The 26,962-nt window shown below is 39.9% G+C and overlaps 1 protein-coding gene across 1 annotated transcript in view; it reads left to right on the top strand.

The window, feature by feature from the left end:
- Window positions 1-19,766, top strand: part of LOC134005597 (uncharacterized) — a 29,186-nt gene extending 9,420 nt beyond the window's left edge. Inside the window, exons 4-12 of the mRNA XM_062444519.1 lie at window positions 3,813-3,963; window positions 5,539-5,791; window positions 6,818-6,901; window positions 14,796-14,892; window positions 15,073-15,138; window positions 15,630-15,745; window positions 16,371-16,505; window positions 16,608-16,706; window positions 19,488-19,766. Of these exons, the coding sequence (XP_062300503.1) occupies window positions 3,813-3,963; window positions 5,539-5,791; window positions 6,818-6,901; window positions 14,796-14,892; window positions 15,073-15,138; window positions 15,630-15,745; window positions 16,371-16,505; window positions 16,608-16,706; window positions 19,488-19,633 (1,147 nt within the window). The 3' untranslated portion in view covers window positions 19,634-19,766. The remainder of the gene's footprint in view (window positions 1-3,812; window positions 3,964-5,538; window positions 5,792-6,817; window positions 6,902-14,795; window positions 14,893-15,072; window positions 15,139-15,629; window positions 15,746-16,370; window positions 16,506-16,607; window positions 16,707-19,487) is intronic.
- Window positions 19,767-26,962: the final 7,196 nt, after the last annotated feature.

Raw genomic sequence — 26,962 nt, 5'->3', positions numbered from 1 at the left:
CCCAGGGAGTGCAGGATAATTGCAAGTTTCCTTGTGTCAGGAAAATCGTCACCCTCCACCTGAATGGCAAGCAGATAATTGTCAAATATTTTCATCCACATATCGAATGTTATCGCAGGTTGTCACGTACATGACAGTAACAATGCAGGGAGAGGAACACCCACATTCACCATTCTTGTTGCCAATTTGTTGGTCCCCAGGTAATTGGAACTGCAAAGAAAGAGAGTGAGACAGAATTGGCATGAATTTCTTTTCACACATCAAGTCTCACATTTTGTGACTCACCCATCCACTCTGACCTCCTTCCAAAATGGGTTATGTGGCTCTATATTGTCATCTATATATTATGTCTCTTTTCTTTTCTTTCAGTGCATGCAATACAACTAAGGATAGTTGTAATTATGCATTTCAGGAAGTAGCTGATGCTGTTGTCTTTTGTGTTTCTTTTTTTCCGGGTGAACAGTCTCATCAAAATATAGTGACAGGACCGATTTTAAAGTCATAAGTGAAACTTAATTTAGTTAAGTTATAAACTGGCAATGTGCCATGCTTACAGAGGCGGCACTCCGTTTTGGCATTCTGATCTGTTGCTTGGCCTGCTTGCAGGTTTTGGAGCACAACCAGAATATTTTCTAAATGAATATCTCTGTTAGAATCATGTTAAGTCATCATAAACAGGACATTGATTGAAAGCTTGGAGTTCCTCCGTTAGTTACTTTGGTGAACAGACATTTTTGGTGTAAATGTACAATTCTGCAGCCTGCTTAAAGTTAGCTATTAGATTAAATTGGTTGGCTGTCCATGGTTATGATGTCACTAAGGGTACGTTCACACTGCAGGCCTTAATGCTCAATTCCGATGTATTGCTCAAATCCGATTTTTTGTTTGGATGTTCATATTACACTTTTTGTCTGCGGACTGTGATGTGAACAGCTCATGCTCCTGAGGTGACCAGCATGCTCAGTTGATCATTAATGACGTCACAGCAACAGCCGGTGAAGTTACTGGTAGTCTCATTTATGGTCTAATGTTAAAAACAGTGTGGCGGCAGTAGGCAAATTTGTGAGTGGGTGATGTTAAAAAGGAGGAAGAGGAGAAAGACAATTAATACTTTAATGACATCCGTTTTTGTCTGCGGCGCAGAACTGTGATGTGTGTTGCTCCAGAATAACGTCAAAGTCGCATTTAATGCGACCTGACTGTTCAGCTCACGGTCGCATTTTTAAAAATTCGATATGTATACGATTCAGTAGCACATTTGAAAGTGGCCTGAATCGGATTTGGAAATGTCAGATTCAATGCAACTTGTGCTGTTCACATTGTCAGAAACAAATCAGATATGGGTCAGATTTGAGCGAACAAATCGGATTCAGGTCACTTTTAACTGCAGTGTGAACGTAGCCTAAATGTTCCGAAAATAACACAGCAGATTGATAATAATTGATAGTTCTATTCACATGGAATCTGACTATTAAGCTTCTGGTCTTTGCTCTTTTTCTCAAATGTTAATACCACACTTGTTAGTTCTATTTCCATTTGTTGAAGTACGTTGCATATTCACCCCATCGCCCATCAGTGAGTTTGGTTGGCAAAACAGGGGTGTAACATTTTCCTGTTTAATAGTATGTTCTTGCATGCTTTCATGGTTGCATTAACTGCATGATTATTTTACGTGTAATAATATTTTTGCTGCAAATAACTTCTTTTCTTTTGTAAATATAAAACCTAGTTATTTAAAAGGCTTTGGCCTTGGTGGAGTCAGTCGCAGAGAAAGTAGAGAAAGTAACATCAGTTGTGTATTGATTTATTGGATTGTTTGTGTTTGCTTTATTTGGAAAGATAAGTGAGTTATTGAGAATCCCTTATGTAATATTCTGTACACTTATATATGTAGAGATTTGTTTTTCAACTTTTTTTTATCTACTTTTCGCCTTTTAAGCATAATAACAGTAGCATAATAAATCACACCATCCTGATATTTTCCAACCACGCCTATGTAGGAGAAAACCCTGTCACACCCCATCAATGGGGTTTATAGATTTATTGAGTGGTCATAGCAGCCGATCTGGTGAAATAGAAGAAGCTGACTGCTGAGGAAATACTTTCTTACTTCTTTGGTCCATATTGTTGTATCACTGATACAGAGAAAATAGCAGAAATAATGACTATAACATTAGCTATGACACTCAGAATTATTAGATGTGTTTAATCTTAATCACGAATGAATCATGAAAACTCCTCTGCCTACTGTTTTTCATCAGCCAGAACCCTTTTTTAAGTTCTCATATTTTTCTATGTCCGTCTTTGCTCATTAGAGTCGAATTATTCTCTATCCACAGCCTATTGTCAATGGGTTTTTTTTGTATTAATCCTATCATTTCGTGTAAAGGGCAGCCTTATTCTGCCTGCAGCTTTTCAAAAACCAATCATAGATTTTATTTAAAGCATTTATAGTGTGTTTATTGCTGCCTCATGTCTGTTGAGTTCTTTCATTTTAATTGTCTATCAGTGTTATTTTCAATTTATTGCTGGTGACCCCAGTAAAAGATTTACTTTTGGTAAATGAGCAGCCAGCCTTACCGCACTCTGTATTGGGATGACACATTTTTGACAACCCTGTTTACACTGCGGTGCATTTCCTGTCAACATCTGGTTGTGTCAGGCCGTTATGAGCAATGATGCAAATGAATGAACAGGACATTTTTAAAGCAATACTTGCTCTATTCTATTGGCTTTGGTGATCCCTGGGTTACCTATAGTGTCACCATGAGGTTGAAAGCATTTTTTTGGTTCCGATTGAAATATCTTGACCAATATTAAATTGATTGCCATGAAATTTGGTACAGACAGTTATGTTCCCCACAGGATGATTTGTAATAGCTGGTGATCTTTTGACTTGTCAGCTAGCACCTACACAATGTCAATACTTCAATTTGTCCAATACTTAGATTTATTGCAATTTTTTCAACTTCCGATCTGTACTTTGTGTTTAGTGCTAAATGAGCAATATTAGCATCATAACACATTAAATTTAGACATGGTAAACATTATACAGTATCTGCTAAACATCAGTATTTTATTGTCATTGTATGCATGGCAGTATGCTGATGTTAGCATTTAGCACTAACCAGAGCCATAAAGAGCTGCTAGCAGGATTGAAGACTATTAGTCTTGTTTGATTGTTTACCTGTGGTAGCATGGCATCAAATGGCACTGATCTCTGCACAGTGAAACAGTCCTATTTTCAGACGGACCAATACTTATATTATAATTGAATGATTTTGGTCAAAATGAGACTCACAATTTCCTGTTGTTTCTTTAATGCTCCATTAGATGTTTGAGTGAATGTTTATTTCATCAGTGGGTTTCCAAGACTATTAACACATTTGTATGGTTCCTACAAAGCTTTTTCTTTCACTAAGTCATTTGCACGAGTTTGATGTTTACATCAATGTCAGTTCCTCCTCTGCACACTTGACATTTGTTAATGCAAATTAGGGAGAAATTAGGAAGTTAGATTTTGATGTAACGGGACACCCGCTGATGCAAACTCTTAAACGCCATAGAGGCTTGAATTGATGAATTGATAAATAGTGCAGCCCTAATCAGCATAGGAAATATTATCAGCCAATAGCAGTTTATTGTACATGTTTGGAACTAAGCAGACTGTACATCCAAAGTCATGGGTCACTTTAAAGTATATGAATACTTTCACATCTTATTTTTGCCTTGAGATTTGTGGATGAAAATTGATGAAAGACACTAAAAAATGCCAAACTCACTTATCTAGTTTTCAATGTCTTTTATGGTAGGTACGGCCGGGAGTGTCTTGAACAGTACAAAGAGAACCTCCACAAGTTTTTTGGCCAGATTAAAACCATTGTTTGCCACGACTGTCTCATCCTGTGGACTCTGGCCATGCCGCTTGGCAAGAAGATCAAGGGTGGATTCTTAGTGCCTGAAGTGAGTATCTCTCCGCCAGTGGACTCAACAAGAGCTGATTTTACTTGTTGGCACATTTTCAACCAGAGGGCAGGGAAAGGAGCAGCTGTATTTTGAATTGTAGAAACACAAGAGATGCAGAGATGAAACAAAGAGATTGGCTTGCTAAAAGATTCCTAACTTACTGTTTCACATATTCATATTGGCTTGGACCTTTCAATCTTTATCTAAGACACTCATCAGATTGTTTTTGTTGTACTGCCTTATACCCGAACATATCATGGCAAATTTATTTTTTAAGGGTAGAGTTTCTAATCGGTTGAGATAACACTGGACACGCAGCCTTGACTGAATTAATGAGTTTGTGTCTGCTCCATCAGAAGTTTTCACCTCTTCTTTAAGTGTCTGTAACATCATTATTTTGTATGCCTACCACATACTTACAAAATATGAATCACAATATGTACTCCTCCACAGGAAACCTTAGGGAGACTTATGGTGCACAGTAGTGAAGGATTTCTTAAAAACAGGTGTGTTCCAGTGAGTCAGTGTATCAATGCCTTGCTGGCAAAGTCTTTATGGATCCTCTGCAAAATTAAAACGGCTTTAGCAGCCTTTCTCTATGCCTGGCTTAATCTCAGTTTAGGTACTTTTAGTCAGCGAACCATTGGAACCATGAACTGTATATCAAGATGGACGTACCAAAGTGTGAAGTAACCCATTGGTTAGGAGTGCGGGGTGTTGCGTTTCAAGTAAAACCCACACTGCAGACAGCATAGTTGATGTAAGTCTTCAAATCTTATCAATGGGGCAATCATTTCTAATATGACAACTAGCACCCTTATGAGACAGCTTGAATTTAGAGATTGAAGCCAGAATGACTAGTTGAAAACGATATGTGACTTAGTATTTCTAGACAGTAGTTAATGCTTTTTGAATGGGTGTCAGTTGGAGCTTGTAGAAACCATTAGTGGCATTGCACTGGTACTTCCACATTAGCTTCACTAATGCAAAAGAAAAAAAAGCAGGGAGGGCTGCAGAGAAATCTGGAGTCATCAGTTGACTTGAACCCCTCACCCCTCTTACTCCACCATTCATTAAGAAGAAAATATTTAGGTTTGATGTTTTATTGCGTCTGTTTTGTCAAACTGTCAAAGTCAGTAAACTGTAAACTTTGCCTGTTTGCAGTATACAGTAGTTTGTGTTTAATATTCATGACAAAATGTCTCCTAATCCTAATACGAACATCAAGAGTTGTTTAACAATTTCACAGTTCTGACACAATAGTGGTCATGGGCTATAACAGAAGATCTGTGCCTGTCTTGTTTGTTTCTGTCACACATGATTACAAGATTCAAGCTACAGATTTTAGTGAAATGTAACTTCTTGGAGATATGAGACTCATTAAGCACCAAGTATGAGAATTTTGTTTCAATATCATGTAATTCATACAGTATGTGTTTATAGAAAGATAGTAAATGATAACAGTGACCTATGGGGTAAATGACTACCAAACACTGTGGCACAGTAGATGTAATATAGGTCATGAACTCAGTATGGGTTGAATCACTGATCACCATTGTTGAATCATGACAGATAAGCCACTTGGGTCCCACAGTATGCTACAACATCATTGAGGCTAACTTGTACAGTGGTCGGCTGGCTGATACCTATGGCTTGGACGTCCTTGACCTACACTTCCACTTCCGCCTCAGCCTGCAGCACCGCACGCCAGACGGTGTCCACTGGGATGCACTGGCCCACCGACGCATCAGCAGCTTGCTGCTGCAGCACGCTGCTGACGCCTGGGGAGTACAGATGCCGCCCCCCCCCCTCCTTCCAGGACAAGGTCAGTACACACACTGCTGTTAGTCTGACATGTTATTGAGCTTAGTTTTCATATGGTTCTTCTGTCCAGTGACGGCTTCACCTCTGTTGTGACTCAGTTTATTGACTCCATGTTTATTGTGCTGTACAACTGATCAATACTACAGTGGAAGACCTTTCCCTGACCTGATCCAGGTTGATTCTACAAATATACACAACACACAACATATGCTTTCTTTATGTTCTATCAGTGTATATAATAATGTCACCCTGTGTTTTAGTGGGGATTTTTCATGTCTCTGTTCCAGAGGATGTTTAGATTCTGGGGAGAAACTCTCTACAGATTATTGTCATAACTCATAAAGTATTCACTGCCTTGATTGCAAAATGTGTTTTTAGTTTAAATAAACCCCACATCAGTTTCACCCATGTGACAAAAACAGAACCACTATTCCTGAAATGAAACCTGCACATGATGAAAGATAGAAATCTAAAAAGATCCCAATTGCTACAAAACCCTATTTTACTTTACATGGTGGAAATAACAAAAACTGAAAAGGTGTCAGTCAAGACACTATCATCAGCACATCATCAATACAAAATGTGTCTTATTAAAGGAAGCCAGTCATGGGCAAACTCATCAGGCCTGTGAGAACACGCAGTATTGAATATCTTCCAGTTATCACAAGGCTAAATGTCTCAGATAGCTGGAAACCCCAATCTCCTCTATTATGTAGATTTAATGTCGCTCACTGATCATCTGCACTGTGTTTTTTTTTACATAAATGCAGCAGATATCCTCAGCTCTCCTTGTTTTCAGGTTTGACCATTAAATGTGTACTCATTGAATGATTTGGTGCATAAAGTGTGAGGATGTTATGTGAGAAGTAGTTTATGATGTCTGATAGTCAGTCAGCCAGAGGTTATGAAACACAGCAAATACAGTGAATTGAGAAAAAAAAAGACAAAAGTATATTAAAAACAAATCAGCTCATGGTCACTGGTTGGACATTGGATCATATTCTTTCATCTATTTTCTTTTGCTCAGGTGCCCTGCAGAGACGGAGCCCGGCGCAATATGAGCAGAATCATTTCAGATCACATAACTTTGACTTTGCTCCATCAAACACAGGTAACTAACACTCTCTGTCCTTGCACCTGTCTTTGTGCTAGACGTGCTATCTACCTGATGCAACTCTAAATAAACATCATATTTTAATTTTAGCATGGTATGTTTTTTTAATCAATCAGCATACTCAGTAATTTTAAAGCGTCACCAAGTGTAAAATTTGAAAATGTCCAACTTAGTCACCCTCCAGTGGTAGTCTGCCTCCCTACTATCTGTTCAATGTAGGCAAAATATGCCTCACAGCAAAAAACACAACAAACTTATTATCTGTGAAATGAGTCTGTTCTGATTGAGTTTATTCATTGTTAAAAGTAGCAAAAACTTACAGTACTTCACCATCCATTAAAGAGAAGGAACATAGTTAAATGTGCAACTCGAAATAAGATTGCTGAAACTCATTTCTGCCCTTTATAATTATATTATGATATTCAGTTAAATTTGATCAAAGAAACTATCCCACCCATTATTAAAAATATGATCAAATGGGAGGGAGAACAGGGAGAAAAAGTTTGCTTTGTTGCATGTAATAGTGACTTGCTGTTTGATTTGCTGCAATTTCCAAACAAAAATTCTAATAAATACATTTATTTAAAAAAAAAAGAGAGAAACTGGTAAAAAAAAAAAAAAAAATTATATATATATACAGTACTCAAAGTATGTATCTCAAAAAAGCAATAACAATATAGTCCAATAATCAATATCAGATAGAGCAGAGAGAAAGGAGATTGTTTTTTACCAGATAAAATTATGTTGAGCAATTTAGGTTTAATGTTTTTATCGAAAAGAAACATTTTCAAATTTACCCAACTTAGGACAAATGACTTTAGGCTGATAACACTCTTCTGAAAAAAGACATGCGGGCCAAGTGTAAAAAAAAATGGGCCAGGCAGATGCTATTAAATCATCCATTATAAAAGCTCATCTATTATAATGGAAACTGGATACGTTTGAAAAGGATTGGGGAACTTTCGTTCTTGTGTGAAGTGTATGGACTTGATAGATAATCAAGAAGAGGAACAATGAATGCTCCTCAGAGTAAAGCTTGCCGAATGTTTTGTGGGAGTAATTATGTGAAGTTAATTAATGCATTATTATTTGATTTTCAATTTAGAAATTGAAAAGATGTATGAAAAGACCGTTTTATGTCTTTTTTACTTTTAAATATCTCAATGTGTGATTTTGTTTATACAGCTGTTTACTGGAATTGTGTGTGTACACAAGGCCATGAATAATGAATAAATATATTGTTTAAAAAGTAGCACCTTCAACCTAAAGATTGCTCATTTTCCCTTGTATGTCAAAGCCAGAGCAGCAAACATCAGATCCCTGCTGGAACCAGCTCAGCTTGCCAGTCATCATCACCTTGCAAAGACTGATGGTCACCACTATAGAGGTAATGCTCCAGTGAAGCTACTGTTACTGGGCACACTTATACTATTACCACCTTACTTTATTTTTTTTCTCTAAAACCTTGGACTGAAACACCTTTTAAGCCATGCTAGTGGCGTGGTTCTAGGGACAGCAGTGTTGGTCAGTCTACCACTTTTGTCCAGACTGAAATATCTCAACAACTACTGGATGGATTCCTATGAAGTTGTGCACAAACTTTCCTCCTTTGACAACCATGGTGATATCTTGCAATGGTGTGTCGTTTGGCAAAGTTGGTAGAGGTGCACTCAAGGACACAAGCCTGGAAGGCTTATCATCATCATCATCATCATTGCAATAATTATCATCATTATCACTGTAACAACATTACTTTTCATGGTTGGTTCTGATTGGGTGCTGCTTTTTTATTTACCTCCACATATTCAATGTGGCCCTGATGACTCCTGCTGCAGCATTAATAGCTTTCTGCTTTTACTTGCAGATGCTCGTACCCTTTTTTATGAGGGTAGGAAACTTCTAAAACTACACTTGGACCACATACTGAGGATGAGGTGCTCATAGCTTATGGATTCAGAGCTTGGAGTCAGCCAAGTCACAGCTGGGAGGAAATCACCACAGAATCGGTTAATATTTGTCATGGAAAGCCTGATAATATGGCATTTTATTTTCATTTTAGTGCCTGATGTTGGCCTTTATCATCTCTCCCTAAGAGTCAAGAAATCAATACCTAAAATCTGTCCATATCAGCTCCTGTCTCTAATTCAGATCTGAAAGGGATTTGCAAAGCTATGAGGATGTCCTCAGCTATCCTTTATCTAATGATTGAGAACCACTGTCTTAAAATACACCTTCCTTCTAGGACAAAAAGGGGCCAGAAGCATGAAATGGAATCAGTGTGAACAGGCAGATAAACCCCAGTGAAGTCTGGACAAGCACCGTCTCACCTCATTACACCAGATTTAAGCATGACAGTCAGCAGGCTGCCTCTGTGAACTTCGCCTTTCTCCAACAAAACCCACAGAGGCATGCTTTACATACTTCTGCTTTAGTTTGACCGAGCTCTGTGGAGCCCGAGTTGAAGCTTGGGATGGCGTGAACACTGGCAGTCTGTGATGTTTGTACCAAAGAAAACCAAAAAGATAAAGAGGCACAAGATCAAATGTTAGTGAGTCCATGCTTTTCAGGATTGAGTCACTGACTGAGTTTTGTCATTCTTCTGTACTGTTCAATACCCAATGAAAAGGCATTGTTTCTTCCTTATTGTGCCACATGAAACAGGTGGTTTGGCTGAGAGATCAAACGGTTGGGATCATTAAAAGGGGAAGACAGAAAGGCAGCTTGCAAGGATCATAGCTTTGTTGGTTGTTGAGAAAGATTTATGGCTTCAGCTCCTCCACTGTAAGGTCACAATTGAAGATACATGTTGAAAGACAGATTGCTTTTTACTAGCCCATTTCCACTGCAGGAACTTTTCCAGAGTCCCTGGAATCATTTCGGGAACCCAGAAGTCCGGCCTGGAGTACTAGAGGAACCAAAGTTTAAATTTGGGTCCAAATTGGTGCTTTGCAAGACAATGATAGCAAAGCTTCAGTCACATAAGCATGAGTTTGTGGTGGCGGACAGAGCTGCCTTTTTGTGAGCAGTGTGGGCATGAGAGAATCGTAAAGTTAATCCACGTTTAGACAGACAGCAACACTGTGTGGAAAAAAGGCAGCCCCCTCATTCATTTGAAAGAAGCCACTGCATTTTCTCTGGCAAAGAAATGCTCAACATTCAGCTCAGCTTCTTTGATCCTATTTCATCGTCTCACTGGTACCTGAAACAACACGCCTCCACCAACGCAGCCTCTCACAGAACAACTTAATAGTGAAACTGTCTTCTTTTTAGCGATGTCACCGTGTTCACAGTTCTAAGTAATAAAGCTGGTGATTACAACATCAACATGTGTGAGTGTCAGCTAGTGACTGCTGCTAACACTTACCCCTAACCCATAGCATACTGCTGTCACTGCAACATATATAGCCAATGTCACACGGCTGACTGACTAAAGAAACCCCACAATGTAATAAATCTGAATTATTTTAGTGTCTTAATTTAAACACAGATACTGGAGTAAAATTACTGTATATAATTTATCAAAACTGCTTCTGTCTATTCCTCACTCATCAGCTGATTGGTACCATTGGCATCCCATGACTATTTGCCCCAAAGCTGGTGGAATTTGCCTATTTTCCCATTGCAGCCCTTCTCCACCCAGTGTTAGTACATAGAGTGCAGGTGGAAGTTAAAGCCTGGAGTTTAGGAGGCAGTGTAGGGCTCAGCAACACAGCTTCCCAGGAAGTTAAGAATCCCCATTTTATTGGTCCTGGAAGTGTAGTTTTATCATGCCCTGTGTGTGAAGCTTGTCAGTGGAGATTAGAGGCCCTACTATGTTGCAGCCACTCAGTGATTGATGCTATTAAAATGGCTGATTTGTTTTATATAAAGAATCCTGCCTTGAATGTCTCCAGATAGCTTTCAACACAGCAATTTGATTACGTGTGTGCATAATTTTTACATTATTGTTCAATGAAGCTTAAATACAACTTTACACATTTTCATTATCTCTGAACATTTTTTAAATAGGAATCCAATATTTCTAAAACACAAGGCATTTTTGACAAGCCGACGGTAGACAACAATGCAGCTACCTTAAACACCTCCACAAGCCCTGTCTGTTGTTTGCTCTCAGGCGTTTTATACTTTTCACAGCTTCACTTGGCAATCAGACTTGTTTGCCCACTCGGCAGGGTCCATTGATTGCAACAGTACAGTAATCAGCCATCATTCATAGAAGGTCCTTCACCTGTTGGTCAATTCACAATAGCTTGTAAAAAGGCTTTTGAAATTCTATTTAATTGTCACAACACAATGTGCACAGACATTTACAACGAAAGGAGGACTGCAGCTTCACAAAAATGGGTGCATGGTGGCGCACATAGGGATATACGTGGCATAAAATAAACACAGTATATACACATAGTAAGGGGGGGTTTGTGTGTGTGTGTGTGAGATTCAGGGGGGTTTCGCTTGAAAGGGGTGGTGGGTATAAGTGAGTGAGTGAGTAGGCCAGGTTCAGCTGGGTAACAGCCTGGTGGATGAAGCTGTTTCTTTCTTGGAGGCTCCTGTAGCACCTCCCAGAGGGCAAGGGGAGAGCAGTCAGTGGTTGGGGTGTGTTGGATTCATCCCTGGGTAATGGTGATATGCTGGTGACTGGTCCGGATGCTTTCAATAATGCAGCGGTAGAAGTCGGAGAGTATTTTTGGTGATAGTCGGGGACTCGTCATCCTCCTCAGGAAATACAAGCCTTCTTCAAAAAGGAGCGAGTATCTGATGTTCAGGAGTAGTCTTCGTTGATGTGGTCTCCAAGAAATGTTTACAGCTGGAGACACGCTCCACTTCAGCCCTGTTGATATATGGCTCCATCCTTTGGACTCTCTGAAGTCCATGAACAGCTCCATATGTTCTGCACATTGAGAATGAGCTTGTTGGAGGTGCACCATGATGTGAGGTGCAGGATGTCATCACTGTTGGCTGCCATGTAATTGTCAGTGATTCTGCCTACAACTGTGATGTCTTCTGCAAATGTTATTATTAAGCTGGAGTTCTGAACTGGCTGGGTAAAGAGGGAGTAGAGGAGGGGGCTCGAACTCAGCCTTTGAAGGGCTCCTGTGATGAGGTTTCAGGATGGAGGAGGTACGGTTGCTTAACTAATAGACTGAGGTCTGTTGGTTAGGAAATCCAGGGTCCAGGTACTGAGGGAGGGGTTAACTCCAGTTAGAGGAGTTTGGTGGTCAGCTTGGAGGAGATAATGGTGTAAAAAGCAGAGCTGAAATCTATGAAAACCCACAGAGGCATGCTTTACATACTTCTGCTTTAGTTTGACCGAGCTCTGTGGAGCCCGAGTTGAAGCTTGGGATGGCGTGAACACTGGCAGTCTGTGATGTTTGTACCAAAGAAAACCAAAAAGATAAAGAGGCACAAGATCAAATGTTAGTGAGTCCATGCTTTTCAGGATTGAGTCACTGACTGAGTTTTGTCATTCTTCTGTACTGTTCAATACCCAATGAAAAGGCATTGTTTCTTCCTTATTGTGCCACATGAAACAGGTGGTTTGGCTGAGAGATCAAACGGTTGGGATCATTAAAAGGGGAAGACAGAAAGGCAGCTTGCAAGGATCATAGCTTTGTTGGTTGTTGAGAAAGATTTATGGCTTCAGCTCCTCCACTGTAAGGTCACAATTGAAGATACATGTTGAAAGACAGATTGCTTTTTACTAGCCCATTTCCACTGCAGGAACTTTTCCAGAGTCCCTGGAATCATTTCGGGAACCCAGAAGTCCGGCCTGGAGTACTAGAGGAACCAAAGTTTAAATTTGGGTCCAAATTGGTGCTTTGCAAGACAATGATAGCAAAGCTTCAGTCACATAAGCATGAGTTTGTGGTGGCGGACAGAGCTGCCTTTTTGTGAGCAGTGTGGGCATGAGAGAATCGTAAAGTTAATCCACGTTTAGACAGACAGCAACACTGTGTGGAAAAAAGGCAGCCCCCTCATTCATTTGAAAGAAGCCACTGCATTTTCTCTGGCAAAGAAATGCTCAACATTCAGCTCAGCTTCTTTGATCCTATTTCATCGTCTCACTGGTACCTGAAACAACACGCCTCCACCAACGCAGCCTCTCACAGAACAACTTAATAGTGAAACTGTCTTCTTTTTAGCGATGTCACCGTGTTCACAGTTCTAAGTAATAAAGCTGGTGATTACAACATCAACATGTGTGAGTGTCAGCTAGTGACTGCTGCTAACACTTACCCCTAACCCATAGCATACTGCTGTCACTGCAACATATATAGCCAATGTCACACGGCTGACTGACTAAAGAAACCCCACAATGTAATAAATCTGAATTATTTTAGTGTCTTAATTTAAACACAGATACTGGAGTAAAATTACTGTATATAATTTATCAAAACTGCTTCTGTCTATTCCTCACTCATCAGCTGATTGGTACCATTGGCATCCCATGACTATTTGCCCCAAAGCTGGTGGAATTTGCCTATTTTCCCATTGCAGCCCTTCTCCACCCAGTGTTAGTACATAGAGTGCAGGTGGAAGTTAAAGCCTGGAGTTTAGGAGGCAGTGTAGGGCTCAGCAACACAGCTTCCCAGGAAGTTAAGAATCCCCATTTTATTGGTCCTGGAAGTGTAGTTTTATCATGCCCTGTGTGTGAAGCTTGTCAGTGGAGATTAGAGGCCCTACTATGTTGCAGCCACTCAGTGATTGATGCTATTAAAATGGCTGATTTGTTTTATATAAAGAATCCTGCCTTGAATGTCTCCAGATAGCTTTCAACACAGCAATTTGATTACGTGTGTGCATAATTTTTACATTATTGTTCAATGAAGCTTAAATACAACTTTACACATTTTCATTATCTCTGAACATTTTTTAAATAGGAATCCAATATTTCTAAAACACAAGGCATTTTTGACAAGCCGACGGTAGACAACAATGCAGCTACCTTAAACACCTCCACAAGCCCTGTCTGTTGTTTGCTCTCAGGCGTTTTATACTTTTCACAGCTTCACTTGGCAATCAGACTTGTTTGCCCACTCGGCAGGGTCCATTGATTGCAACAGTACAGTAATCAGCCATCATTCATAGAAGGTCCTTCACCTGTTGGTCAATTCACAATAGCTTGTAAAAAGGCTTTTGAAATTCTATTTAATTGTCACAACACAATGTGCACAGACATTTACAACGAAAGGAGGACTGCAGCTTCACAAAAATGGGTGCATGGTGGCGCACATAGGGATATACGTGGCATAAAATAAACACAGTATATACACATAGTAAGGGGGGGTTTGTGTGTGTGTGTGTGAGATTCAGGGGGGTTTCGCTTGAAAGGGGTGGTGGGTATAAGTGAGTGAGTGAGTAGGCCAGGTTCAGCTGGGTAACAGCCTGGTGGATGAAGCTGTTTCTTTCTTGGAGGCTCCTGTAGCACCTCCCAGAGGGCAAGGGGAGAGCAGTCAGTGGTTGGGGTGTGTTGGATTCATCCCTGGGTAATGGTGATATGCTGGTGACTGGTCCGGATGCTTTCAATAATGCAGCGGTAGAAGTCGGAGAGTATTTTTGGTGATAGTCGGGGACTCGTCATCCTCCTCAGGAAATACAAGCCTTCTTCAAAAAGGAGCGAGTATCTGATGTTCAGGAGTAGTCTTCGTTGATGTGGTCTCCAAGAAATGTTTACAGCTGGAGACACGCTCCACTTCAGCCCTGTTGATATATGGCTCCATCCTTTGGACTCTCTGAAGTCCATGAACAGCTCCATATGTTCTGCACATTGAGAATGAGCTTGTTGGAGGTGCACCATGATGTGAGGTGCAGGATGTCATCACTGTTGGCTGCCATGTAATTGTCAGTGATTCTGCCTACAACTGTGATGTCTTCTGCAAATGTTATTATTAAGCTGGAGTTCTGAACTGGCTGGGTAAAGAGGGAGTAGAGGAGGGGGCTCGAACTCAGCCTTTGAAGGGCTCCTGTGATGAGGTTTCAGGATGGAGGAGGTACGGTTGCTTAACTAATAGACTGAGGTCTGTTGGTTAGGAAATCCAGGGTCCAGGTACTGAGGGAGGGGTTAACTCCAGTTAGAGGAGTTTGGTGGTCAGCTTGGAGGAGATAATGGTGTAAAAAGCAGAGCTGAAATCTATGAACAGCATCTGGATGTATGTGTTTTTATGTTCCAGGAGGGAGCGCAGGGCAATGGCAGTGGCTTCTTCTGTAGACCTTTTTGGGAAGGTAGCCAAACTTATGTGGGTCTAGTGTGGGGGGGGATAGTGTCTTTGATGTGGGCCAGGACCAGTCTCTCAAAGCACTTCATGGTGATGAGGATGAGTGCTGTAGGTAGGTAGTCAGTTAGACATGTGCTTGATGATTTCTTGAGGACAGGGATGATGGAGGTGGTCTTGAAGTATGTGGGGACTATGGACTGGGACAGTAAGGGGTTATTAATATTATATTATTATATTATATATAATATTTTAGTGACGACTTGAGACAGCTGGTCAAAGCATTACCAGAGGACTCATCCAGGTATGCCGTCCGGGCCAGCAGCCTTCCGTGTGCTTACTCTGCATAGTGATCTTCTGGCCTCAGCAATGGTCAGAGTGAGCACCTGGTCTCCTGGAGGGGTTCTGTGATAGACTTAATGCCTTGCCACATACTCAGGGGATCAGAGTTGTTGGGGAGTGGTCCTCTATTCATAAAGTGTACTTTTGTGTTTTGTTCCGATGTTCTTTTTGAGTTTTGTTCTGGCTGTGCTGTGGGCCTCACAGTTTCCGGACATGATGGTTGTCATGGTCACAGGCTTTCAGCAGCTGCCGGACTTCACTGGTCATCCAGGGTTTCTGGTTCGAAAAGGTGCACTTTAAATAATTCCTGGTTCAGATGCTGTTTTTTACAAATATGGGACACAAATATGATTTTCTTTAATGTGTGTTTGACAGTCATTAGTCTAATTGTAGTGTTGAGAGAATGCTGACATGCCGACTCCATTGTACAATCGGACATTACATGTTCACCATAAAACCTTCACAAAGCTTATTATAGAAAAATATATTCATCTACAGCTAAATTTGAGCAGAACTGGATACAAAACAAAAGCTGGTAAACAGGAGGTAAAGCAGGAGGCGATGCAGTTTTTGGCTTTGTTGTTCCCAATTTTATTTGCATCTTATGAAAATTTCCCTGCATACCTGTCATATGGACTTCTGTGAGAAAAGTCTAAATAAACTGATAATTTATAGCTGTAAAAGAATGTTTTCTGTAACTTTAAATACTTTGCACAGAAGTAAAAAGAAAATGAAAAAATTTCAGAAAGTAGATGCTGGGTTTGTTGGTTATTTTCTTCAAATTCCCCAAGCTGCTTCTTTGAAACTGCAATAATGTTGAAGAAAAGAGATAAAAGCACATACTTACACTTACTTGTTGTCAGTCATAACAAAAAGGTTATTGATCAGTGTTTCTGTGCTTCGTTGTGTTCCAGCTGTCCATTCTAACTGGCAGCAGAACTCTGTTGGTTTTGGGATCAGTGACTTTCGCTCTCCGCTCCCTGTGCAGCCTCGTCCTCCTCCACGTCGAAATTTCCCTGCCGCTGGACCCTGGACTCACTCTGGACAGTGTAGGTCCAGCACAAAGTCAGCAACCCTTTGTCAACATGTTTTTGTCAGCATAGCAGTGCTGTGACATCTCTTGTGTCCTTCTCTTCCTCCGCTTCTGACAGATTATAACCCTTTGCCCCCCACCAACCTGTGGCGGGGGCAGCAAGTTCATCATCAGACCAGATCCATCTGCTCAGAGACAAACTCCAGGTTCAGTGCAGGTGTGATGCTCCCTCTGTTTTTATTAGTATCAGCTATAAAACTGATTTTAAAGAACACATGAAGCAGAGACCTTCTGTTACTGATTGAAGGCATCAGTTTGTTTTGCACTGAACTGAACTTCCTTCACAGGGCCCAAAATTATTTCCCAAGGGATTAATTAAAATGTATTCTGACAGTTGACATTTACATTGTTAACTAAAAAAAGGAACAAAAAGTCAGATGAAAATTACCAAGGTTGCCAAAAAAGACCTTCCTAAGGGAAATTAATGAAGCACCTGTGAAATATGCAAATACACTATAAATCTACCAAAACTCAAGTGCTCACTATTCTTATTCAATGTTCTTATCTGGCTTAACTGTACTTGTTATTTCTAAGCTTTCAATCCTTTTTACTTTAAGACTAGGGACATACATGTCTTATATTGTTATTTTTACATAACTGTATGTTAAGCTACTCAGAAATGCCATCGATTGTCATGCCAGTGGTATTTATACATGTGCATGACTGTTGTTTAAAAATATAATATGATTTTAAAAAAGTATAAAAATAAAAGGAGGGGGGCACTACACTGTCTTCACAACGCTTGTTCCTTTCCTTTCATGTCTGCTGAAGACTTAACCCATCTTTTCTCGTATACAGTCCATTTTTGCCAGTGTTGATCCAGAGTCCCTACTTCACTTCTAAGATAGTGAGTTAGTCTTTCCGTGTAGTACATTTCCTCTATATTATCCAGCCACTGTCCTGGGCTTGGAGGGTCACATTTCAACCAGCTTCTTGTGATGGCCTTTTTACATGCAAATATCAAGATTTTGAAGGGATAGATGTCTGTCTTTTGAAACAGCAACAGAAAGAGACAAATACAGTAACCAAAAAACTGTTATAAATAAAATGTGGATACATTTTATAGCTTTTAACATGCAGTGGATATTTAACATGTGATGGCTCCCTGCTTTTAGTGCTGAAATGATTAGTTGATCAATAAGTGGGTCAGTTAACAATTGAGTAATTGTCATGTATGAAAAAAACTGAGCTCCCAGCTACTCTAATGTGAGCATCTGCTGTTTTACTCCCTGTTTATTACATTGTAAACTGAATTTCTTTGGGTTGGAAGAGAAAAAAAGCTATTTAAAGACATTTTACTGACTAAGCTAGTTATAAATCCATCAAAAACAATAATATGCTCATTAATTGCAGCCCTACCTGCTCCCATCCTGCACCTACAGACAGCAGTAGCATCAGCTGCTAAACCCACTGCAGACACAACACAGCTTGTTTAAACACAGGCTCACTTTGAGTTACTTTACTCTATGAAGCCACTTTCATTAGGAGAGCGAGCAGCAGATATGTGTTGACTCCCAACTGTTTGTTTTCTGTCTTTGTTTCTGTATCAATGGCACTCTGTGTTAGATACAAGAACAGATTGTTTGGCCTTGACATTCAAATGAACTTAGCAGCGAACACACACACACAGAAAGTGTCTGCTTTTCTTTGCACAGCCTTATTAAAAAAAACAGAACTGAACGTAAAGTGAAATATTCTTCCAGCCAAACCATAAGACCAAATTTGAACTCACACTCGTGCCTGCCTCTCTTGAATCAAATTATTGTATTATGTTAACAATGCATTGACATTCTAATCAGTCTCAGCTGATTAAAGGCTCTCTGTGGAGTTTCTGAACTCTAGTGGCACTATGGAGCAGCGGTTTTTAGAGTGGTTCCCCATTTTGCACGAGGACATGTGGGTGACAGGATACAGGGTGTCACACCATTCCCCTGATTGACATTAGGTGGTGGTAATGTGACAAGAAATGTTGCAATTCCTCAAAAAAAAAGGCAAGAAGGAAGACCGTTAATAAGCAAATGTGGTTATTAACAAATTCTTCCATAAATTGTGTTTGAAAGTTGTTTATGACGAAGCAAAATGCACTCTGCATGCTCAACGATACATTAAATGTGTTTTGTGAAGGGGAAAAACTATATAAGCAAAGCTCCATTCATTTCACTGAGTTTGTTTCATCAAAAGACATTTTCAACTATTTCTCTATTCAAATGGAACTGGGTGACTTTTATATTGGCACCACGAAGACTTATCTGTTTGTCTTTAACCTGAGCAGAAACACGTTGGGTAGAGTTAAAAAAAAAATAGGCATGCTTGCACAGGCTCTTTATACATGACATGTAATTTACATTAGACATTGTGATTAAACAGTGAAAGCTGGACTAATCAACTTTTTGTATTAACAAAAGTTACAATGACTGTATAATGTAAATGATGTTGCATATAGTGACAAATCCACAGAGAATTATAAGCAACTCTGTAGTTCCTTTTAGTTGATTGTATTTGGTTTTACAGCCCACAAGCTGCCATCATCAACCTCATTATTAGTGAGAAACCCACTGTACACTGTCAGCCCAGCATTTACCTGCTAAACAGACAGATATTTTCGTCTGGAAACAGAGCTATAAGGAGAGTGAATATTGAACTTAGATTAATCAGCGGACACCAAACAAACTCCAAGTGAATGCTAATGTTGCTGTGTGTCTGCTAGATGTATACATAGGAAACGGTTTGCTATCTTTGAAATTGTGTGTAACAAAAGATTCAAGATACTTGTCTGAGAGATAAAACAGCTTATAAACATAATCTTTTTGGATACAATAAAATAAATGGTGGTTTGGTACTGTTCTTACCACACCCTTCTCTCATAGGATCAGTGGAGATTGTCAAATAGAAAGAAAAGAAGGCAACTGCCTTAGTTTTGTTTATTTTCTCTGTCCAGGTGGAGGTTTCCGTTCCCATCCTCCTTCCCGAGCAGATGATCGCTGTGTGAGGAGTGTGAGGATGTGGGGGCCTCATGTCAGATCTCACCCATACTCCCCCCACCTTCCACTGGAGACACCCAGACACCATGCATATGGATGGTGAGCTGTAGAAGCAGAAACTCTTTACAGCAGGGACACAGAGACTCTGGATTTAACATAAACTGGATGATTTCCAAAAACAAATAATGATTCACAGGCGATGATTCACTGCCGATATTCAGCAAACTTGTTAGGAAATAAAAAAGATAAATGAAAAGGATGTTAAGAGAATTTGAAGTCACCGGCTGTTTCTGGCTGTTCATGAGATTAGTAATTAAGGCTGGTTGGAAGCATAGTGACACATATGATACTTGCAGTAAAATACACTCATCACTGTTCTTTCATGTTGCATTTAGGTTTTAGATGATATTGTTGCTTTACGTTTTTTGACACAAAAATGGTGACAATAAAATAATGTTCTATGTTTTCTGTCTGTTTTCTCTAACAGTGAACAGAAACTGTGCAGTAGCTCCTCACATACAGTTTGTTCGTGTCTCCACTGTATCACCCACAACTTTGAAGCCTATCATCAATACAGAGGGGCTCATGCTCACCAAATTTAATCCAGTGCTCTCCTCACTAATGCCTTGATCTGTAGCCTCGGGCAGTCGGCCACCCACAGGTACACTGTGTTCACACTGTGAGCACAGTCAGCCACTCAGCTTTTGACCTAGAAGCTTTAACAATGGGCACATGGTCACCTCAGAGACCTTTTGAATTTTCCAGTCAAACCAGGTTTTACAATATTACTTGTTTACAACTTGGAAGTATTTTAATGAACAGTGGTGACTAGTGCCAAGGTGGTTTCAGCCTTTCTCCATTCTCTACATCTCTACAAGTAAAAACAGCGGCAAGTCAGTGCTAAGTGTTTTATTTATATTACTGTTTTTTTTATTTTCATTAAACCTTAATGGTTCAGACCTAGCTAGCTGTGATACATCTTTAACACCACAAATATTGCACAAACACAATAATTAATTAAGATGAACAAACCAAACTAATGAAAAAACACAGTCAATCTAATAACTAACACCTATTACTGCACATTGAACTATAGGGAAGCTCACTCATGTAACATCATCTAATTCATCCATTTCTGTCACAAATAAAAAGGAAATTATATATTTACTCTGTAGATCATAATTTCCATTAAACCTAGTATATATTCAGTAAGAAATGCATTGTTAAACACCTCACAACAACAATAATACACTTTACATCAATGCACACAAAATAAAGAACAGCTTGGCTAAACAGATGTATTGAAGCAGGGAGAACATTTGAGAGCTGAGGAGCTACAGCACTGAAGACTCTGTCCTTCACAGAGTGCAGCCTGGTGTGAGGCGTGGCGAGGAGTGCAGAGTATAGGAAGAGATGTAGATGTGGGGGAAGATCAAAGGTGTTCAGGGGCCAGATGATGAAGACATTTGTATGTGAGGAAGAGAACTTCAAATGTCACTCAAGACTTGACGGGAAGCCAGTGGAGAAGCTGTTGGGTGTGGTAGATGTGTTGTCAGGGTTTTGTGCAAGTGAGAACCCTGTCAGCTGAATTCTGGATGTACTGGAATCTGTGCAGGGCTTTATTGGGCAAACCAATCCATGTTCCATTACATCTGTGCTGGTTCACCCTAAAGACAGGACCTCACCCCCCTCCAAGAGGGAAACAGGAGTGTATGACATCACATGTGGGGAATAATACATCAGTGAAACAAGGACTAAATGAACATTAGAAACAGACATCATCAGTTGACCAAAACCATTCACAGCATCCATTGAGCAGAGGTCAAAGGTCATTCAACAGGACTTGGTGGACAACAGGAGAAACATTTACATCTAACACCAGAGACAGAGATCACATCTATACACCCATAAACAACTATCATGGGACCAAAATCCATACTTCCATAAGTCACATGTTGATGACTGAGTAAACTGTCTGCTAAAGAAGCTCATTAGATGCAGTTGAAAGCTCTGGAAAAAGCTAGTCTAAGTGGAGTTAACTCAGTTTTTGCTGAACACAGTTATGTTGTGTGTATCCTTAAGGTTTAACAAATGTGTCGAATGCATCCCGAAATCTAATATTCACTCCCATCCTATCCTACTACTATAATTAGAGAGCAGGATGTTTCTCCGTCCGTCTGTCCGCCTGTGCGTTCACCTTTCACCTTTCTACAGCCCCCTCCATGGTTCAGGGAGCCAGCTATTGCATATGGCATTTTTTGCGCATTTCATTTCATGTCAACTTCATTTTTATATTTCAATGTTAAATAAATTGTCTGCAGTTATACTTTTTATTTACCTCGGAGCTACAGCAACATGGGACTATTTTTTCAGCCTGTGGCGTATGCGTAGAGACGCTGTACTTAGGGGCGTAAACTACGGGAGGAGAAGATGCTAACAAAGGAGAGAGGAGACATTTTGTTACGGTTACGGACATTTATTCACGGTCACGAACATTTTCAACATGCTTAACAAGAGCAAATTACTGTTGGAAAATACTCGTGATGCCGCCAAACGCCGCATGACATTAACACAAGGTGGCGAAACTCCAGAGAAGTCCGGTAAGAAACCACAAAACACAATCCACACAGTAGCTAATGCTAATGCTACAGCTAGAGTTCAGCTCACCGATACAGCCTTCCATGTAATTATCCTTCCGCAACATGAATTCACGCATTATGTTCCTCTTTGTCTCAGGGTTAAGGTAATTTTTGTTCCAGAGTTCAATAATAACTTGCCTTAAAAAAAATGGATTTATGAATGAGGGTCCGGGATTGTTAGCACAAATAAACGCGCTGCGGATACACACACACTCACACACACACGAGGCTGGGACGTGAGGTCTCCACTGAGGTTAAGGTGACTTTAGGTTTATAACAACTTCTTCAGCAGAGAGCCAGCAACACAGGTCACCTTTTGTGACGGTCACAGATTGTGCTGTAACACCGGTTAAAACAAGGGACATATATTGTTTCAGACAATACTTGCATAAAATATAATTTTTTTCTAAAGTAATGATTATTCACATTTCCCTCTATCATTACCCATCCTTACCAAGATTTAGAAATTATTACTTAGATTTTTGTTTTTAACATATGACTGTTTTCATTAGCAGCTAGATCATACTTCACAATGTGATTATGCATGTACAGCCTAACCTTTTCATGCATTGGGTCCACTGTATTACAATTTAGTCTGTGTGTCAAAGCCTATATAAACATTTTTCAGAAGTTCCATTATCAATACATATTGTCTTTATTAAACAGTGGTGTGTCATCATGCATTATCTAATTTAAACAAACTGTCTTGACTTTTCAGCAGTGTGCTGTGAGGACAATTGCCACAGAATGAGACAGCAGAGGTGATCGGAGCCGCCTGAGGCTACAGGTACTCATACCTTTTTAATTAACCCTTTCATGCCTATATATATGCATATATTTCAATTGATGTACAAATAAACATAAACATATTGCTGCTTCACTTTCTTACCTACCTGCTAGCATTACCATGCTAATAAAATACCTACCTAACTAATTCATCCCACAGCAACAACTTTAACAATTATTATTTACATACACCATCTCATTCACACATGGCCTAACATGTCCTTGGTTATGTGGATCTAATTTCATACAGCTATCTGACGCAACTACACTCATGGATTATAATTTACTCAACTGCATAAAAAACTCATTTGAAATATTTACTTTTCAGCTGAGCGCCAGGGAAAGAGACTGAAGAAGACATTGGAGCCACCCCAGGTTACAGGTACTCATACCTTCTGATTAGTCCAGCTGATTCATCCCACAGTAACAACATTAACGATGATAATTTACATACACAATCTTATTCACAAATGGCATAACAGGTGCATTGTTCTAGTTGTAGTTAACCGGCGAGTCGCCAACTTTGCTGTTTGATGTTGGGCAGTTAGTGTACAGCGGGTTTATCAAAGCTTTTTCACTGAAAACAGCTGCCTGCTGCGGCTGGAAACCAGGTCGATAAGAATGAACAAAAACGAGTAAAGATGTGGGCTGGAAAAAAACAAACGTTGAATTGAAAGAAAGAGGTTGAAATGCTCCGTAGAGTTGAGAGGAACTGCAGACAAGTGATAATTCTCTTCATCACTATAAGCATCATTTGATCCATTGTTTATATAAAGATATTGTTCAGCTTTAAGGTTGCACTGAATTATTTGATTATAGCTCTCCTGAATTTCAAATGTTTTTGATGTTCACTCTGTAAACCGTCTTTACAGAGAGTCAGAATGATTCTCATCTTTAGCCTTGGATTGTGAAAATGATTTAGTTCCACATATTGTGAAGCAGTTATCATCAGAGCTTGGAGCTGCACACACATTCTCAGATGTGACCGCAGCCTGTGCTCCTGCCCACAGTGAGTCACAGCACACTGACTCACAGACCAAGTGGATCACAGTGAAAACAGATTTGGAAAAACCGCGAGTGTGAGCTGCTAATTTCTCTGAAGCGTCTCCATTTAACAGTACACCTCCTTCACCTCCTCTCAGCCTCCTATCACTGCAGGCTGATGAAGCAGGACAGCAGATCTGCCGCTGGCTGATATCCATCTATGTCGGAGCGTGGGGGTTCATACCCATCTTCAATTACATCCCATAAATGTCAGGCTGCCTCCTCAGTCCCTGCCTCGGTTAGCGGTAGGCCTCACAGGGGCATCCGCTCGGACGTGAGAGGAATGGGGCGGACGGTATTTCCATACACAAGTGTGAGCATTCATTAAGTGTGTGTCTTATCGAGAAGTGAGGCGATAAGCCGGCAGCAGACGGTCCTCTAAGGCGGAGCGTGATAGAGCAATTAAGATGGTAGTCAATTAGGCCACGCTGCTAATTCACTCGTGATTAAAGCCAGAGCTGATTAATAAAGTGAAGGCAGCTCTCTTTGTCTCGGTGTGTGAGAGCTTTATGTGGTGATGCATAGAAATAAACAGGTGGGTGCTCGTGTCCATATCTTAGCACTTTGAAGTGTGGCCATGAAACTGCCTTTATTTGTTTTTCATCATCTTTTCATCTCTAGGTTCAGCATTCTGTCACTCCTCCAGATACTCACCTCTGATTAAAGGTGAAGTAAGCAAGATTTTTACAATCCCACAGCGCAGGGTGACTGTAATATACAGCATCTGAGGGATCTGATAGATTTGTTGCTAATAAAAGATTATTTGGCCAGATGCTGAGACTTCTGGCTTCCAAACGTACTGCTCATGCTCTGGGATTGAGACCTGCTGATGCTGCAGTTTATGCTGGTTGCCTATAGAGTTGTAATGACCCTGTTAAAGGGTCAGTGCACTAAAACTACAATAATATAGAATATGCATCTGAGATTTGTGCCTGCACCTCAGTGACATGGATGTGACTGGATATTCATTTGTGGTGCTCACAGCATTTAAAAATGACAGTTCAACAACATCTTTCAAAAAATAGTATCAAGCCACTGAGTTATATTCTGAGGAATAACATTTTAAAGTGAGAAAAGACTAGAATGATTGAAATAATAATTATAACAGCTGGGCTGCTGTGCAATATAAGAACATGGGTGAGAACAACAAATTAGACAACAAATTAAGCTTAGTGTAAATATATAAATTATAAATAAAGGATGTAAGCAAATACATTAAAATATCTGTTTGAATTTTGAATTTTATGACATGCAGATACATATAGTAGCTTGTATAAATGTTTAAAACCAGAAAAATTAAACACAATTGATTCACATACACATATTTTATTGTACCTCACTTAAAATGCTTATCTGTCTTTAGCTCATTCAAGATTTCATGAATAATGTCTAAAATATCTTCCATAAGTTTGTCATTACGTGCTTATATGTACTGAAGCACTATGTATGATGGATACAGTGAAGGCAACGTATGGATGACTGTAACTGTGATCAGTGTAATGTGACCCTGCTGCTACTGTATTGGCTGATTTGATTTGAGAGACATGATTGTTGTCCTTCATTTCCAACCCAGGAGTCACTGAGGCCAGTTTGCTGTAAAAGTTACTTTATACAAAGGTTTTAAGTCCTACTTTTTGCTATGAATATTTTTGACTCATGCATCAAACTTTAGTACCACTCTTAAGGTCATTTCTTAGTTTTATACATAAACTGGATAAATGACTGACCTCACCGTGAACAGCATTTTACAGGAACTACCTTGTCCTGAACAAAACCCTAAATTCCTTTCAGCGTGTGTAATGATTTTGAGCAGCACAAACTGAATACATTCACTACGCTGTGTTGGAGAGGAGGTACAGATCTCAGCAACAGATCTCTCAAATCCTGGACCAAAAAAAACAACAACCTGCAAACATATCTGCATGTCTGGACACAGTCGGAGGAAGTAAGGACTTGATGTTATTTGGGTGGACTGACTCATGGAGGCTTGGTAAACATACAAAAGAAGATCTTGAGCCAGTAGGTTTTTTATGTTGTGCATTCAACATAAAAACGTGGATTAGAAGTATGTCACCCTGCCTCACAGTGTGTAACACTTTGCAATAGCCTCACAACAAATCTGTTTACCGTCTGACGAATGAGTCAGGAGTGAAAACGGCGTACCTAACTCACACCAACGCGCCGTTAATTAAACCTTCACTGTCAACGTTGTGATAAGTGCCCAGAGAAGACTCACCCTGATAAAAGCGAGCAGTGCTATGAAAGGATGTTCAAATCACCACTCTTTTTTTTATTCAGGATGTTTCGCTACGCTTTAGCAGCAGTGACCGTGACACAGGTTGACTGGTTCTCATGTTAAAGGCATGAAACCTGGTTTCTGTTGTATGTTTCCAAAATAAATGTAATCCCTCTATGTCCAGAAAGAAGCACCTGTCTGTCATTGACCTTTTTCCTCTGCTCTTGCTGATAACTGCAGCTATTTAGCATGCTGTTAATATAGAGTCAACACATTTTCATTCGTTCTTTTTACCTCATTTTAATTTTTGTGGTGCAATTTTTTTTCCTGTTCTTCTTTGCTCGATGCTATTCCTGCTCTGCTTCTTTCCAAAGGATTAAAGGAACAGTTCGACATTCTGGAATTGTGCTTATTAGCTCTTTCTGACAGCTAAATTGATACCACACTTAAACCTGTGTCAAATACAGAGCTTCAGAAAGGCGATTAGCTTAGCTTAGCATGAGGACTGGAAGCAGTGAGGAACATCTAGACAGTGTACATCCATCTGTCCACAAACAGAAACAAACAACAATTTATGGTTTCCCCTACTTCTAGTCTTTGTGGTAAGCTAAGCTAACCACATCCTGACTCCAGCTCCATACTGACCACACACATGAGTGAAATCAATGTTCTTATCTCATTCTGGGAAGAAGAACAAGAAGCACATTTGGACATTGTGACATAAGAA

This window comes from Scomber scombrus, chromosome 23, assembly GCF_963691925.1.
Source record: "Scomber scombrus chromosome 23, fScoSco1.1, whole genome shotgun sequence".
Lineage (NCBI taxonomy): Eukaryota > Metazoa > Chordata > Actinopteri > Scombriformes > Scombridae > Scomber > Scomber scombrus.
The sequence above is the reverse complement of the archived record's forward strand: the minus strand, read 5'-3'. Positions and strand labels throughout refer to the sequence as shown.